The following is an 18854-nucleotide window of genomic DNA, read 5'->3' as shown; positions in this document are numbered from 1 at the left end:
AAGCTTGCCATCATTTCTTGCACTGCACTGTGTCCTTTTGCAAGTCTTGCTACGATTGTATCCACAGTGACAAATCTGTCTTGTTTAATAGTGTTTTAACTCTTTTCATATAATACTCAATTGATGCAGTTTAAAGGCGACTGTTACAAGGTTAATGTTGGATGCATATGTTTCACCCATCTCCTGTATGGTGAATTTCAGCTGCAGGAATTTCATCTTTAACAAGAAATTCACTGGCAGCACATTACCAAAACATAAAGTCTCTGTCAGCGATTTTGTTAAAATTGACTGTGCTCATGTGATCAGAGCTAACAGTACCTCAATACATAGTGTAAATTCTGTATATTGCAAAGATACACACAGTTATACTATATTGATAAAGTGCAGTTTTATAAAACTTGCTGTTCATCAATAATAGTAATTTTCTGTGGTTAGCCTGGTGCAGCCCTTGTTAGGCAGACCCTCCAGTGAGGGTGAATGGCATCTGCCATGTGTGGAAACTGTGTGTTTGTGTAGTGGAGAATAGTATTGTGTGTGATTTATGAGTTGCAAGAATGTTGGATACAGCACAAACACTCAGTCCCTAATCCAAGAGAATTAACCTTTATCACTCGTCTGTCGGGTGAGGCCCGACATTACGATATTCCTGTTCTGGTTGCATGTCGGAGGAGACCCGACATGGCATTTTATCACCCACCGTTCGTCTGCCGTATCTTGGCCGACAAAAATACACGATGATATACTGTACTGCCATCTTTTGGTTCCGCGTGGAACTTTGTAGAATCCAGATACTATTTGACAGTCAGTCAAAAATCTATTATTTAGATGGCAGTGTAGCCGTCAGCTGTCCACTCACGCACACGAAAGCTCGAGCGATAGTAAACAAACATGGTCGTCATGTGCTCTTCTAGTCATATATATGTTGTATATGTCAGGCAACACACGAAACCACAGTATTTTCGCACCTCTGCTCCTAGTCATATATATGTTGTATATGTCAGGCAACACACGAAACCACAGTATTTTCGCACCTCTGCTCCTAATGAATATATCTCATAGCATTTCACGATGCCTAAACGTGAACTGACGATGGTCGGTTTGTGTACCATGACCCAACATGAACCTGATGCTGACGGCTGGCACAATTGAATCGATTATTTCAGAAAGCAGTCAAGTGGCAAAAAATGAAAAAAATGAGTTAATTGCAGAATATGTTACTAGGAGGGTATACACACATTTTGGTGCTGAAACCAGTCAAGAAATGTCCTCCTATAATGTTCAGGCATTACGTTGAATTTCGTATTTAGTTCAGAAACCAGTTAAGTGACACCACTTGGCTGGTTTCTGCAGTAAACTGCTGGTACATTTTGTGATGTGCCGCACCTTGCCGGTTGGCGCTGCTGCTCTGAATCCAGAACAGCCAGCTGTTCAGCTGTTTATATTGTCATTGTTGTGTTTCTTGAATGGCATATTCGTAGTTTTCTGAACAACTGATTGAAAAAGTGTTTCTTTTGTTTAGTGCAGTGTTTTTATAATAGTAGTGATATGTCTGAATGTTCAGAAGACAAACCTGTATCAAAAAGGAAACGAGGAGTGGTAGACACACAAACTCACACGCGTAATATTATTCGAAATGCCAGGATAAAAGGAGAAGGTTATCTTTCTTACTCTGGAAAGGAAATACCTGGTCTGAGCCCTACATTATTCTTTGGTATTGTTTTGTTTTATGTGCCCATCAATATCAAGAAGATACGTGACCTAAATGCCTTAAAACCTTACATGATAGGATATGAACAGTTTTAGGACAGCATTTTACAACGGCCTACTACAGGGACAGAATATGGTGTGGAGTTCGTTTATGAGGATTAATTACCTCCTGTCATAATAAGCAGGCATTCATTGCTGATTTCATCATTTTAATAATTATATTTTTAGTCTAAACCTATTCAAATATTTTCTGTTTATACAAATATGGAGTTTATGACAAAATCCTTTCAAAATTCAAGAATTATCCCACAAAAATATGTTTGCAACACTCGTTTATTTCAGAAACCAGTTAAGTGGAAAATGTTTCGAATTTTTTTTTACAGCAAAGTTAATAAGCACAAAATAGCTTCCCTTAGATAGAAAGTATTAAATGGTATAATACTTTCAAGCTAAAATATTAAAACCCCTACCATAACATTCTGTTGCTAGACAGTTTTTTTCATTTTCCCAAAAATGACAGACTTGGCGCTTGACTGGTTTCTGAAATAATCGATTCAATTATAAATCAACAGATTCAGATTTCAAGAAATCGCCATTTACAATGGTTTCAGCCTACAAACTACCACGAGGTATGAAAACAGAGACTGAATAGAGTTTTTCAATTGCTTTTTAGTGATAATTTGTACACTAAATTATTAACGAAACCAATCGGTATGCGATAATGGTAATAATAAGAATGATGATAATAATAATAATAATAATGTTTTCCGTGGTTTCCCATTTTCACACCAGGCAAAAGCTGGGGCTGTACCTTAATTAAGGCCACGGCCGCTTCCTTCCAACTCCTAGGCCTTTCCTATCCCATCGTCGCCATAAGACCTATCTGTGTCGGTCCGACGTAAAGCCCCTAGCAAAAAAAAATAATAATAATGCAAAATAATTAGTCTTAAATTCCACATATTGCTTTTATTTGCTCCAGTATAGCCTGCTGTAAATGTGTATAGCCTAACTACATCATTTAAAAGCAAGTGCTATCTCCAAAATCGTGAAAGATTAATACAGGTCATATAAGATAAAAAAGTACATTTAAAATACGAGTAGTAGAGGCAACACAGAGAACTTTAATTTGAGGGGTAAGGGTTAACCATTTAAGATTAAATTTCCTTAACCTGGCTGGGAATCAACTCACCCTCAGACCAAAGACTAAGGCACTGAACACAACCATAGAGCTAGCTCTTGCTCATTAATTTTAGTGGACTATGCCAACTGGATATTCAGGCACCACTACACTTCATAACAGGATATTGGTGTTGTTGAAAAAATAAGACTGGCATTAACTCAATGCCTCCCTGATGTACATCACCACTGATTGAAAATTGTGTTTTGGATGATGTGTAGTTATATTTTTATCTGAGCATCTTTAGAAGAGCTTCAGAAGGTAGTGAAAAAAAGTTTGATATTTTGTAGATTGTAGTAGCAGTCATTCTCACTACTTTGATGTCTGTTACTTCCAGCCTCATGTACCCCAAAGTACAAAAAATGTTGTCTATGAATTAATTTTCCTTGCACTTTGTGCATCAATTACAAGTGCTATCTCACTGAATTAGTTTGACTGCACCTTGACTTCATTTCTCATGCTATAGTACCATCCTGGGATATTTACCCAAAGTATTTGAAATTGTCCACCTGCTCCAATTTTGCATTCCCCATCTGGCAATGTATCTTCATAAGTTTTGTCCAGGTCGGGCTGAGTTTCTCAGACGGTTGAGGCATTGGCCTTCTGACCCCAACATGGCAGTTTCGATCCTGGCTTAATCCGGAGGTAATTTGAAGGTGCTCAAATACGTCAGCCTCGTGTCAGTAGATTTACTATCACGTAAAAGATCTCCTGCGGGACTAAATTCTGGCACCTCAGCTTGTCCAAAAACCATAAAAGTAGTTAGTGGGACATGAAACAAATAACATTATGAAATGTTGTACAAACTGATATCAGTTTATTCTTCACAATACAGTACTGATTTTTATTTCACACCTAGTGCATTTCTTTTCAGAACATAAAATATATTTTTCTTTTCTTTTTTCTTTCTAGATGGAGAAATTTCTTAAAATCATATTTTGACGGTCATCCTTTCTTTTAGTACAGTTATTTTAATATGCAATTTATTTATTGTTAACCACTTGTAAAGTACTTTCTTCAGTGATTTGTTTTTATTATTCATGGTATAGAATCATCTGAAATAGCATTTTAGGCCAGGAGAAGAGGCTGGTTATGAAAGAGTTTAATACTATTAACCTTATCTACACACACACACACACACACACACACCCCTAGAGTAAATAGTGTTCTACATAGACAGTACTAAGAAAATATTTCACTCTCCTAAAATTGTTAAAGAATAATTCAAAGAAATTTATTTTTGGTAATAACAGAAATTTGTTTTAATTTACCTTGATTCAAATAATTTCAATCTTCATATGTTTCCAGTGTCCCGGATATTTGGAAAAATGTTTTGACTAATATGTCTGACTTCAAAGAAATGATTCCTGCTTTCTTTGACACCCAGCAAGGAGGAGATTTTCTAGTCAACAACTTTGGGATTAACTTTGGCTATCGTCATGATGGTACTAAAGTTGGTGATGTTCTTCTGCCACGTTGGGCTGAAGGCAAGTAAAAATACATTTTCTATAAGATATCAGAATTGTAAGAGTTGTCTGCACTAGATAAAAACATTTGGTGTGCAATGAATGTTTTCGTAAAATCTGAAATTTGTGTGTTGGAATTTGTGTAAATAAAATATGATAAAGAACAATGTAAGTATTGTGATAATTTTACATTACATACTCCATTGTGCTGGGAAATCATGCAAAGTCCAGCCTAGTTTAGTCACAATTTCTTGAAATGACAAATATGGCTTGATACAACTGATCATGGACGGCAAAGTAGAAAGGGCATTGGTGGGGGAGTGACATGATAGTTGCATGACATTGTCGCTACAGTAGAACCTTGATAATTCAAAATCGGTTCATTCAAAATCCTGCCTAATTCGAAGGACCTCTCGTTCCTGGAAACATGAGGCACGGTTTTGCATGTTATTTAAAATGTTTATTTCGAAATATGGATAATTCGAAATTCGAAGAACAATGTCGGTCCCAATACCCAAATTCAGGCTTTTAATTCAAAACTGCCATTATATTTCAAAAATAATAGTATTTCACCGAGTAGTTTAAATTCAAAATTTATACGCGTCATGATAGAACGCATCTTCCGGAATGTGCTGAGGTAGCTTTCTGTACTTTCACTCACTTCAGTGTGTCTACAATGTGCTTCATATTTGCTAAGTTCAAGTAAAATCGTAATTCTTTTGTATTCAGTGTTTTAAGGAACGCCACAATATCACGTAGCAGGCAGGGTGCAGAGCAGCAGAATCCACAAACACTGACGATGCCAACAGTTGGTGAAAAAGCGTGGCTCATATAATCAATTCATATGCACCGAACAATATTTTTAATGCCGATGAAACTGCATTGTATTTGTTTAATGCCGAGCCTGAATGGACTTACGGTATTAAAGGAGAGAAGTGCCAGCCGGGAAATTGTACAAGGGTGGGGGTCATTGTACTGTGTTGCAATGCACATGGAAACGAGACGCTTCCTTCCCTCATCATAAGAAAGTTCGATAAGCTACGATGTTTTAAGGGCGTTGGCACTTTCCGTGCAAGTTCAAGGCATCTAAAAAATGCAAACAGTGCAGTAATCCAAAAAATAAAGCATTTGCACAGGGGAGCCAGTATAATATGTCCTCATCTTTTAATCATGTTTTTTCTTTCGTTGCACAAGGTTATGTTTGCCAGTGATTAATCCAAATGCATTATTTGAATAATGTAAATGCATCTTCTTGAATACATTTTGGAAATAGTCTTTTTCCATGGTATTTGGAAGGTTTAAACTGTGAATCAAGATGATTGCATGCATTAATGCATGAATTACTAGAGAAGTGCCATGGTGGGAAATCGTACAAGGATAGTCACTGTACTGTGTTGTAATCTTGTAATGCAGACGGAAGCGAGAGATTTTCTCTCCTCGCCATAGAAAAGTTTGATAAGCCACGATGTTTTAAGGGCATCGGGTACTTTTCGTGCAAGTACAACATATCTAAAATGCATACAGTACAGTAATGGAATGAATAAAGGATTTCCACAGGGGAGCCAGCATAATTCATCCTTGTCTTTGAACCATGCTTTTTTTTTTTTTTTTTCCTTTTTCTTTCTATCTCTCTTTCATTGCGTGAGGTTATGTCTGTCTGTGTGTTATTCAAGTGCATTATTTGAATACTTTAAATGCACCTTGTTGGATACATTTTGGAAATAGTTTTTTCTCCATGGCATTTGAAAGGTTTAAACTGTGAATCAAGGTTAATTGCATGCAGTAATGGGTCTTACAATGTTTGTGACATGGCAAGGTTGGCATTTCCGAATTACAAGTTGGCTGTTAATTCGAACTCATGTAATTCGAAGTCTGATTTTTGCGTCCCAGCTACTTTGAATTAACGAGGTTTTACTCTCGTTTCAAACTGAAGTAGCTGTTGCTCAAATCCCAGTCGATGCACATGGGATATTTTAAATGAAGAGTCTCATGCCTGAGAAACCATGGATTTCACGTTAAACTGAAGATCTAGTGGCTCTGATCATGATATTAACAGTCGCATGAAACTGCAAGCTTGCTTGCTTGCTTGCTTTTAAAGAAGGGAAACATCCAAGATAAAGCAAACCTGATACAGGAATAATTATTTGATGATGGTTACCCACCTTCTCTGAGGACAAGATGGTAGAGAGGAAGAAGAGTATCTATATATCCATACATGCACATCATTGATACAATAGGAAAGGGCTAAAACTGAGAAGGAAGTGGTCGAGGCCTTAATTGAGGTATAATACTAGCATTTGCCTAGTGTGAAAATGGGAACCATGGAATACCATCTTTAGGGTTTCTGATTGTTGGGGTCTACCCTACCAACTCCCGAATGCAAGATTATACCTATGTGGCCCATGCCACACAGCAAACTCCCTTGGTCTTAAGAAACAAAACTGTGTAACTAGCAAATTACAAACTTTACAGGGGAAAGAAAATCCTCCTTGCAATTCACGTACTTTTATTTAAATGGTGCAAAAATTGTGATAATTTTATATAATATACTCCATCTTGCTGGGAAATTGTGCAAAGTCCAGCCTATTTTGATCGCATCTTATGAAGTGATAAATATGGCCTGCTACACTGATCATAGAAGGCAAGGTAGAAAAAAATCTGTGTAAAAATCTGAAATATACTCTACTACATTATCTGTCATAATACAAAGAAGAAGAACAAAGTAGGTAATTTTGTAATATTTTTGGTATTCAGTAAAACCTGCCTAAAGCAGTCACAAGTTATTCTTCCAAAATAAATGTCTCTTGGTTCAGGTGACCGCTAAATGAAGGTTAAGAAATTTTGGAATGGGGGAAGACATCCATTTCATCACATGATGATTAACTACAGTAAGACCTACAACATATTAAAGGTAACATACACATGCATTGACTGTGAACACCTTATTTAAATTATGTATATTACAGTAAAACAACAGAGTACAACAATAATAATAATAATAATAATAATAATAATAATAATGGTATTATCACTTAGATTTTCACGGCCCGTGTAACTATTCATGAGTTATATTTTTGGGCTTATGCCGTGTAAATAATTGTAAACACACTCAACGTTTCAAAAGGAACCTTACCTTTCTTCATCGATCGAAAAATATCCTCCCCATAGAGGTGTCTAATATTATCTAATATTATAATGGTGTGTGGCCTGCTAAGAGGCCTAGTGCAGGTCTTTTTGAGTTGGCATGTATAGGCGGTCTGTGAGGATAGGGCCCTTACCATGATGAATTCCAATGCTGAGATGGAACATACACCCAGCCCCCAAGCCATTGGAATTAACCAATTAATGTTAATAACCTGGCCTAGGTGAGAATCGAACACAGGACCCTCTGGACTAAAGGCAAACATGCTAACCATTTAGCCATGGAGCCGGACAATGGTGCAGTGAGTGTATGGTACACTTCGGTGTATATAGAGAACTAGCTGTTACCTGCGGCTTTGTTCATGTGGATTTCGTAATTTGATCAAAGTAATCATTCCTCACTACTACACTAAGACGTTCTGAAAATTCCTAAGGTATAAAAGCTTACTGAAAAAAGGAGTTTCATTTACCCCAGTACCGCTTTGCAAACCACGTTTGATGTATTTCCTTTTGGGGCTAAGATGACCAGACTACTGGCAGAGCTAACTCTGGATCAAGCAACACAGAGCCAGTCCTCTCTCAATTCAAAAACAAACAACAACAAAAAACATTTTTTAAAGGAGATTCCAAATATCAATTTCCATGTCTGTAACATGTGCAGTTTTTGAGATATAGGTACCATATCCCCCCTCCCATTTGGTGGATTTTCCAAAAAGAAACTTTTTTTGTGCGTGTGATGTAAGAATTCTCATAAAATTACTTAAACTCCTTCACTTCTTTTCACCTCCTGCTTAAGTGGATCTTCCAAAAAAAATATGGGTTTCTTTATTTTAAAAGGAGATTCCAGTACCACTTTTAATGTCTGTAACATCATCATTTTTTGAGATATAAGTATCCTCATAAAAAGAATCCAACCCATTTTTCAGTCCTTTCCACCCGCATCCACTTAGGTTGGTTTTCCAAAAGAAAATAATGCGCGTTTCTTTTTTTTTTTTAAGGATATTACAAATAACAATTTTCACATCTCTAACATCTTCAGTTTTTGAGATAAAAGTACCCTCATCAAAAGAATTAAATTTCTTTTTCACTTTTTTTTTGCCCACCCCTTAAGTGGATTTTCTAAAAACAAAAGAATACATGTTTCTTTACTTTTAAAGAAGATTCCTAATACAAATTTTCATGTCTATAACATCTTCAGTTTTTGAGATACATCCAAATGAAGGGAATTCAGCCCTTTTTTCAACCCCTTAAGTGGTTTTTCTGAAAAACAAAATTTATTTCTTTTTAAAGGAGATTCCAAATACAAATTTTTCACGTCTGTAACATGTTACTTTTTGAGATATACCCTAGATGTGCTCATTTTTAAAATTCACCCTCTTTTGCACTTCCCCTTAAGTGGATTTTCCAAAAACAAATTATCTGTGTTTCTTTACATTTACAGGCGATTCTAAATACCAGTTTTCACATCTGTAACATGATACCTTTTTTTTATTTTTAGATATAATGCAGGTATACTCATTTTAAAATCACAAAAGAATTGATCGCAAAGAAATTGGAAAATTATTGAACATTTCCCTTGGTAAATTATTCCAATCCCTAACTCCCCTTCCTATAAACAAATATTTGCCCCAATTTGTCCTCTTGAATTCCAACTTTATCTTCATATTGTGATCTTTCCTACTTTTAAAGACACCACTCAAACTTATTCGTCTACTGATGTCCTCCCACACCATCTCTCCACTGACAGCTCGGAACATACCACTTATGATACAAATTCTTTTAATTTTGTTAAATACCACCTATTCGATACAATAATAACGTAATAAAACTTACATATTTATTAAGTTGTTGATATGATACATGTTTCGTTCCTTTTTCGTGAGCATCATCAGCCAATTATCATTTACTTAAGGTTATATAAGATCATGAATCTATTCTATTGGATTAAATTATTCTTGTAAACCTGATTGACAAATCTTATAATATTTTACAAGTCATATAACAATAAGTTAAAACATATTTGTCTAAATTCTATCTAAGTCTAACATTTTATTGACGAAACTCATCTGGTGAACATCCTTTAAAATTATTTTTAAAAACCTTTTGACATCTGGCTAATTGTATTGATTCAATGTTGCTTGGCTTGTATGATTGTCGTTGAAACTTCGTTAACTATATTAACAATTTTCTACAGTTGATAATTGCCTGTGTTATGAACATTTAACTTGTTCTCAATGTTGCTGGAGGAACATTTGTACAAAATGTATTGGTATTAATTTTATGCTGTCAATACGAGAATATTGTTCATGAACAAACTTGTTGGTGAATAAACACTTTCTAATGAGAGGTAGAATTTGAATGGTTCTCGTATGTTCCAAATTGGGCTTGTTGGTATATCTGTGATTGTCCCGGCTCTGTCAACTCTGTTTTAAATTCTTCTTTCAAATGTATCATCTCCAATATAAGGTCATAATTTTCCTCCATTGTGTTCACCTGTGCTCCTCCCACTCTGTCAACTCTGATTTAAATTCTTCTTCCAAATTTGTCACTTCCGATACAAGTACGTAATTTTCTGTTTCTTCAAGCCACATTGGTTCCCCTTTGATATGTACTTCCAGGTCCATTTTATATGGCATATAATATATTTAAACCGTGTTGGAGTTGAAATACATTCACTGACTTGCACATGCTCACTACAGCTGTGGGCATCAGTCATTCTATGTGTCTGTTTTGTAGTTAAGAATGTCCGCCAGCGTAATGGTTAGCACAATTAGGTGCCGTTCTCGGGAGTCTGAGTTTGATTCCCAGTACCATACTTCCAGAGATTTACTAATGGCAGAAAGGTTGATATGCGGTAAAAAATGGAACCTGTAACTTCCCTCCACTGGGGGCGTGCCTAAAAAATGAGCTGCACCACCTCGGGATAAGGAAACTAGTTTTACTTTAGTTGAGAAATATTCACAGTTGTTGTTAATATAGGAGGCGAGATTATTAACAAAGTGATTGTTTAATATCTCGTAACTCGAGTCAGTATAGGTATTTTTAGGAGAGAATTAAGTTTAAAATGTGATAGAAACTATCCAGTCATAATTATTGTTTTACTCGCCAACGTACCTAACAAATAAGAATAGTAATAGACATGATGTAGGCTTTTGGACTTGTGTCGCATCAAGAAAATAAGGTGAAATTCTTTACGTTTCGCAGAGAACTGTGCTCTGCGTCATGAGAATAAAATCTCGACTGTCCACAAGAAAGGCTTCTTAAACAGTGAGCTTTTAGAAATTTAGACGTTATAATAGAAGTAGAAATGGTACGTTCATTCATCACAAGATGGCTCCCCAGATGCGGTACAGCGTTAGCGTTTGAAGCAGAAGTTGGTGGAACAATCAGAATCAGTCTAAGAGGGTCACATAAGATGTGTACGTAACATATGACATTGACAGGTATACGACATTGACACAAGCCTGGAATGAAACATCTGGTGATGAGGAACGTATAAATTTGGAAAACACCGAGACGAAATAATAATAGTGAAGGGACAGGGAAGGGAACTACCTACGTAAATCCTTAATGGCTGGCAACAAGGTATTACTTAATTGATAGCCAGTGTCCCTGTTGAAATTGTTAGGATTTCTATGTATTTCTACAACTTCCTGTATAACAGTTTTATGTCCCCACTTATAACGATTTTCAGACACGCCAAAACAAATCATACTGGGGTATGAGTTAATAAGAAATGGAGAGAATGAAGGTACGAAATTAAAACATTACAATAATAAAATGCATTACTGCCACACCTGTAGATGTACATAAATACGGCAAACTTTCCTATTATTTATTTTTATTCCTTCCATCATGAAATTTTTGGCACTATCCGGGCATACCTAACCTAAACTCATTTACAGCTGTTTAGGTAAATCCTGATGTGATAAATGTTGAGAACAAGCATAAAATATACTTTTAAAAAAGAGTCAGACTTTCAACAGTCGCAGTTTTCAAATGATTCTTCCAATCACTGTGTATTACATTCGGAATTACAACTCGTAACATGCACCAGTTATCAGCTGGTGGTTTGACACGCTTTCTACAGCACGGCTTTATTCGGAAGGAGTGGCTTCTGCTTCACATACACTAACTGCGAATATCAGAGACCATCTCCAGAAACCATGTGGGAATAGATTCGCACTGTTTGGACTATATAGTCAGCAACAAAACTATTTTTAAAAGGTTCAAAAAAGACGGGATCTCGAAAGCTCTCGATTGCAGTGCATGGCTGATGAGATGGCAGTGAAGGTGACGTCACTTGGAATGACGACACACCAGTAGCAGGGAAGTTGGCGGTGCAAGACGGTAATTCAAATGAAAGCAGAGATCAGGTTTACTGTGTGGTAGGCCTTCTGCTCAACTGACAGAGACAAATAACTGGCAATGAAGTTATTTTCTATATCAGTTTTGCATAATATAATATGATAACCCTTGTCCCTTTTCTCTAAGGGATCGAGTATGAAGTCAAACAAATCTTCGTAGTGAGTTTTTACGACCGTATACCCTTCCTGACATCAACCTCATCAGAGGAATTAATGAGATGAAACAAATTATGCAATATGAGTAACTAAAACTGACTATATTTACTTTATATGTAGACCTAAAACTCATGTTCACCATTTGTCTTTTTACATTTAGAAATACTGCGTTCCAATGAAAATAGCCAGTGTAGCCCAAATACATTCATAAGTTTGTTAAAGAATAGTGTAGAATGTTTACATGTACAATTTATTGCTCATACCCTAGAAGTCATGTGTTCACTGCATAAAATTTGAGGTTATCGTATATTGGACCCATCTTAACTGTTTTTGTCTGTAAAAGTGGGGAAAAAGGGGGGTCTAATAGCCAGAAAATGGTATCTGTTCCATCAAAAAGAGTAAAATGACTCTTTAGTAAAACCCTTTAACCTAATTTGAAATGACGTGACATCCTGTAAAACAGTCCATTAATGATATCTTCCTTGTTATCCTCCTACCGAAAAGGTGCACATGAGAGAAACATATTTAGAAATTGATCTCCATTCCGGCTGGTAGTTTCCATTTAAGTTTGGTCGTGTATATTTTGTGGGGAGGGTAAAATCAATGTATCGGCTTCCTATAAACCCCTGAACCATTCAGGGATTTAGAAATAAGATTGACCCTAATACCTACCCAAGGACAGATATAAAGTTTGGTAGAAATATATAGAGAAGTTTCCCAGTTATAAGAACTCAAAAAACGGACGAACAGACAAATTGACAGAAAAGCTATAAAAAACCTGCTCAAACTTAGAATGTAAAACGGTCCATTAATGATATCTATGCTATCTTCCTTATTAATCCTCATATCAAAATGATGCACATAAGAAAAAAGTTTTGAAAATTGATTTCCATTAAGGCAGATAGATTTCAGTTAAGTTTGGTTGTGTATACAGTAAAACCTCGTTAATTTGAAGTTGTTGGGATGCAAAAATCTGATTTTGAATTACGTGATTTTGAATTAACCGCTGACTCTTAATTCAGAAATACCAACACTTCCCGCGTCAAAGTATTCCAAGACTCATTAATGCATATAGCCACCTTGATTCACAGTTTAAACCTTTCAAATGCCATGGAAAAACCTATTTCTGAAATGTATCCAACAAGGTGTATTTATATTATTCACGTAATGCGCTTGGATAAATCACCGGCAAACATAAACTCGTGCAACGAAAAAAAAAAAAGTACGATTCAAAGGCAAGTACGAATTATGCTGGCTCCCCTGCGCAAGTGCTTTATTGTCTGGATTAGTGTATTTTTATATGCCTTGTACTTGCATGGAAAGTGCCCGATGGCCTTCCTTAAAACATCGTGGCTTTTCAAACTTTTCTATGACCAGGAAAGAAAGCCTCTCACTTCTGTTTGCATTGCAACACAGTTCAGTGACCCCACCCATGTACGATTTTCCAGCCTGGCACTTCTCTCCTTTAAAACCTTCGACAGAAAGTTGGTTATGTTTTTGTGAAATGTTATCCTATTTGATCTGCTCCCAGTGATTGTCAATACACTCGTTCTTATAAAGAAGCAATGCAATGAATGTCTCTCTTCCTTAATCTGATATTATTTTTAAAAATCTAATTGTGCTGATTCAGTTGTTCCAGTTGACGTAGTGTGATAGCATAACTTCCCTATCCATCGAACTTGGAATTACTTACTTAGACATGCCATGTGAAATCAAGGAAATAAAGGATTTCCTTTTAAAGGCGAGGAGAAAAGACGCCAAATGTCAACATCATGGACACCTCATTGAATTGCGAATTTCTACCAACTGCATTCTATGAACTACCAGTTAATCATATCTTCGTGTGCTGTTTTTTGACAATCTCCATCAGCATTTTTCAAGAATATTCTAACAAAAACACTAACATTTTAACGTGATCCAACACATCCAAGGACTTTAGAGTCTTATTTTAATTTCATTTTCCGTGTTGTGCACATAGTTCATTTTTATTACCTTTTAATGTAATTTGTGTTTGTGCATTTGTTTTAGGCATTTGATGTATTTGTACAATTTTATGTTACAGCTGATGATGTCCAGTCAATGCCGAAACTAGTTCCAACCAAGATTAAGAATGTAATATAAACATTGCATGATTCTTCTTTTTCTACCACTTTTTTCCCCACACCTGTGGGGTCGCGGGTGCGAACTGTGTAGCACTCGTGGGTTTGGCCCTGGTTTATGACCGGATGCCCTTCCTGACGCCAACCCTTTATGGAGGGATGTAATCACTATTGTGTGTTACTGTGGTGGTTGGTAGTGTGGTATGTTGTCTGAATATGATGAGGAGAGTGTTGGGTCGGACACATACACCCAGTCCCCGAACAAGAAGAATTAATCAGAAACAATTAAAATCCCCAACCGGGCCGGGAATCGAACCCGGGACCCTCTGAACCAAAGGCCAGTACGCTCACCATTCAGCCAACGAGTCGGACATAAACATTGCATGATATAGTATTGAAAAGGTTGATCATAAAAACAAGTGTATTGTGATCACAATTCAGTACGGATCAAATACCATGAAGTTTATATCTTATGATCTTGAATATTCTCATTGGCAGTGAAGATGACCTATTTGGGATGATGACAATGCTGGTAGCAGGGAAAATGGTGGCACAAGACAACGATAACTCGCATGAAAGCCTGGTTAGGTTTACTGTGTGATAAGCCTACTGTTCAACCAACAGAAACAAATGACTTGCCATTAAGTTTTTTGTATTAGTATTGTACAGAGTGATTAATTTGAAAGTTCAGAGCGGAGTGCCAAGGATTAGGCGCGCTGGGAAGCGGAGACAGCGAGCACAGTGCCCACCATGACAAGCAGGCATAGTCGGCTCAAAGAAGCGGCATGATTATTTCTATAGAAACTAAACGAAACTGAACTTACCAGCTACATAGATGCTCTGGACAAATAAATAAATCAACTAGGAAATTAAACTGAACTCGCCAGTAATAAATAAATAAATAAATAAATAAATCAACTAGGAAATTAAACTGAACTCACCAGTATTTACGGACGATGCTGAAAGTGATCTCCTTCAGCTGCAATGCAAGCTTCACATCTTGTAATAAGATTTTGAAACACACTTTGTAGTTCATGGACACCGGTAGAACGCACAGTGTTCCTAATTTCAGTTTTTAATTCTTCTGCAGTTCGAGATTATTCCTGTAAACTTTTCCTTTAAGATTTCGCCGTAGATAAAAATCACATAAGGCCATAAGCCTTTACTGATGATATGATGATCATCAAACATTTCCCGTAACCGTCGCATAGAGCTACACGCCGTATGGGCTGATGCACTATCCTGCTGGAAATAGCTGTACCTTTTCTCTTCTTCAGTCGGTTCAGCAAAAAATGGTTCTAGAATGTTGTGAATATAACGGTCAGAAGTAATCGTGTCCAGAAAAAATATCGGATCGATAATTCGTCGGGCACTGATAGCGCACCATACACCCACCTTCACATAGTGCAGAAGTCTCGGCTGTAAAATGTGCGGGTTATCTGTATCCCACATTCTATTGTTCCGTGAATTGACATATCCACTCAAATGAAACTAGGCTTTGTCGCTCATAAAAAGAAAGTTTGGATCCACAATACCGTCGTGGACACTATTCATTAGCCAATTGCAAAATCGTATTCTTGCATTGAAATCTGTAGGCAGTATGTTATGGACTGAATGAGTCTGATAAGATCGTAAATGTAACAATTTTGTTGCATCACGTGTTGAAGAAGGTGAAATACCACTTTCCTGAGCTACTCTACGAAGCGACTTATGTGGACTGACCTGGAGTCTTGCCTGTATATCTTCTAACCTCTCCCGTGTGAGAGCTCCTTTGCTTCTTTTTCTTATTGCTTATGGAACCAGTACTACGCCACTTGTAAACGAGCTGATGCATGTAACGTTTTGATGGTACTGTCGCACCAGGAAATTGTCTACGGAATTTTCTAAGGCACCTTTTAACTGGTTTCTTCTTCTTGTGCAAATAACACTCGACCAAAAATATTCTTTGCTCTATAGTGTATTTAACCATCGTGACAATAACCTCACAACACACCTTAAAAGTCCAATCGTTTCTAGCAAACTGAGGGACAGAGTGTTAAACAGCTGCGTACTGCCAGTGAACACTTCTTATCTCGCCAGTGCTGACAGAAGCCATATGGTGCTCGCTCTGGACTTCCCAGGCATGCGAGGAGTAGTCTGAACACTTAAATTATTCTCCCTGTATAATACGATAAATAAAACTGTATGTTCGACACTTACCCCCTTTCTTTCTACGGGGCCGAGTATGAACTGAGATGAATCTTCGTAGCGAGTTTTTACACCCGGATGCCGTTTCTGAAGTCAACCTCATCAGAGGAATTAATGAGATGAAACGAATGTCATAAAAGTGTAACTAAAATTTATTATATTTACAGTATATGTAGGCCCAAAAGCAGTGTGTTCACAATTTATGGTTTTCTTAATTTTTTTAAAATTTAGAAATACTGCTTTCCAAAGAAGATAGCCAGTAAGGCTCAGAATATAATCATAAATTTGTTCAAGAATATTGTTGCATACATACATGTACAATTTATATTTCTTTATACGAGAAGTCACTGGACGATGGCCGGGCTGAGTGGCTCAGGCGGTAGCTCAAATACGTCAGCATGATGTCGGTGGATTTACTGGTGCATAAAAGAACTCCTGCAGGACTAATTCTGGCACCTTGGCATCTCCAAAAACTGTAAAAGTAGTTGGTGGGACGTAAAGACAATAACATTATTAAATCACTGGACAAAATGGGAGGCTATTGCATATTGGACCTTCCTCACCCCCACTTTTTGTGGCTATAAAAGCGAGATACCGGGTGAGTTGGCTGTGCAGTTAGAGGCGTGCAGCTGTGAGCTTGTATCTGGGAGATAGTGGGTTCGAATCCCACTGTCTGCAGCCCTGAAGATGGTTTTCCATGGTTTCCCATTTTCACACCAGGCAAATGCTGGGGCTGTACCTTAATTAAGGCTATGGCTGCTTCCTTCCCACTCCTAGGCCTTTCCTATCCCATCGTCGGCATAAGACGTATCTGTGTTGGTGCGACGTAAAGCAATTTTTTAAATTTTATTTATTTATTTTAGAATTATTTTACTGTGATTTATTGAACTTGCTTGAAATGGCAGTGTATATTATTTATATGAACATTGTGTTCTAGGCTTTCTTTGATACAAATGATGTGTTTTATCTTGCAGGTCCTGAGGATTTTGTGAAACAGATGCGTAGTGCGTTAGAATCAGAGTATGTGTCAAAGAATTTACATCATTGGATAGATCTAATATTTGGGTATAAACAAACAGGTCCTGAGGCAGAAAAGGCAGACAACGGTATGTAATAAACTTACTTTCTCTTCAAAGGGGGAGGTACACCTTTGTGGAACAAAAGATTGCATTTTCCCAACAAAAAAAAAAACAAAACAAAAAACTTTATAGTGTATACTTTTCTCTTTAATCTGGTGAATTTCTTTTTAATTCTCTCAGTTAGTTCAAAAGTTATGGTTCTTACAGTCTGTATGCACTTACGACGTCGATTCCTGTCACATTCATTGTTCATTTTCCATTTCTTTTATTCTTATACATGGTTTTTCATAATAATTCCAAAACTGGTGACTATATTTGCAGATGTTCTGAGATTGGAATTAGAGGTTTATATGTTATAAGGTGATATATTAAATTTTTTTCTTAAATCATTTAACCAAGAACCATTCAGCGATTATTATATGGTTATAATTATTTTAATGTGTTAAGCATAAATTAAGAATTGTGATTTTATGATGTAACAAGTCCAAGAGAGTATTGGTGATTACCGTATTTACGCAAATAATCCCCTCATATATATATTTTTTTTTTTAACTTGAGGCACGAAATTGGGGTGCAGGTTTTGAGTCAAGGTTGTCAACACGCTCCTGGTTCATGAAGTTTTCTTTGTTTGGTGTATAGATATGCTTTGTGTAACTGCAGACGGTAGAAAACTGCCCCCATATGTCATATATAAACGGAAAACAATTCAGACTTTTAATTCAGAACTGCCTTTACATTTTTAGAAAATAGTATTTTACAGAGTAATTTAAATTCAAATTTTCTCGGCATCACGATAGAATGTGCGTTCCAGAATTTGCTGGGTAGTTTTCCACACTTTCACTTGGTTCGGTGTGTCTACAGTGTGTTTCATATTTGATAAGTTTGAGTGAAATCATAATTTATTTGTATTCAGCATTTTTAGGAATGCCACAATATCACATAGCAGGCAGTGTGCGGAGAAGCAGAATCTGCGAACACTGGTGATGCCGACAGTTGGTGCAAAAACGTGGCTCATAATTATAATAAATTTGTACGCACCGAGCAATATTCAGACATGCCAACTTTCAAGAAAGGCAATATGTAATGCAGCCGTTCGGGCACCGGAAGGGTGGGGTGGGGGGCGTAGAATGTTTTTGAGATCTTACTAACTTACATATCATTGAAAAATCAATGAACACCATACAGTTCAACCAGATATTCGAAGACTGGCATATAAAGAGTGTACGATTCTTACCTGCTAAAGTAACAGGTGATCTGCAGTACATATCTGAGTGGAGGTTGAAGGATAATTTCTTTTGTTGAATACTGTAGTTGCTCCCTTAGCAGCTTGTAGTTGCTGTTTGGTAAACATACACTGGTGACATGCTTTTCCTTTTTATATGTGCATCCTTTGAACTAACAAAGCACTTAACAGTTCGGTGCTCATACTAGCACGGAACTCAGTCTTGTTCTTCCTCACCATGCGCAACTGAAAA

The 18854-nt window shown here is 36.8% G+C and overlaps 1 protein-coding gene across 3 annotated transcripts in view; it reads left to right on the top strand.

The window, feature by feature from the left end:
* LOC136877277 (protein FAN) overlaps positions 1–18854 on the top strand; it is a 320909-nt gene that overhangs the window by 172227 nt on the left and 129828 nt on the right. For all 3 annotated transcript variants that reach the window (XM_067151194.2, XM_067151193.2, XM_067151192.2), the window contains 2 exons: positions 4193–4371; positions 17275–17406. In XM_067151194.2, coding sequence (XP_067007295.2) covers positions 4193–4371; positions 17275–17406 — 311 coding nt within the window. The remainder of the gene's footprint in view (positions 1–4192; positions 4372–17274; positions 17407–18854) is intronic.

This window comes from Anabrus simplex, chromosome 7 (genome assembly GCF_040414725.1).
Source record: "Anabrus simplex isolate iqAnaSimp1 chromosome 7, ASM4041472v1, whole genome shotgun sequence".
In the NCBI taxonomy this organism is placed as follows: domain Eukaryota; kingdom Metazoa; phylum Arthropoda; class Insecta; order Orthoptera; family Tettigoniidae; genus Anabrus; species Anabrus simplex.
Note: the sequence above shows the minus strand (reverse complement) of the source record. Positions and strands in the feature narration are given on the sequence as shown.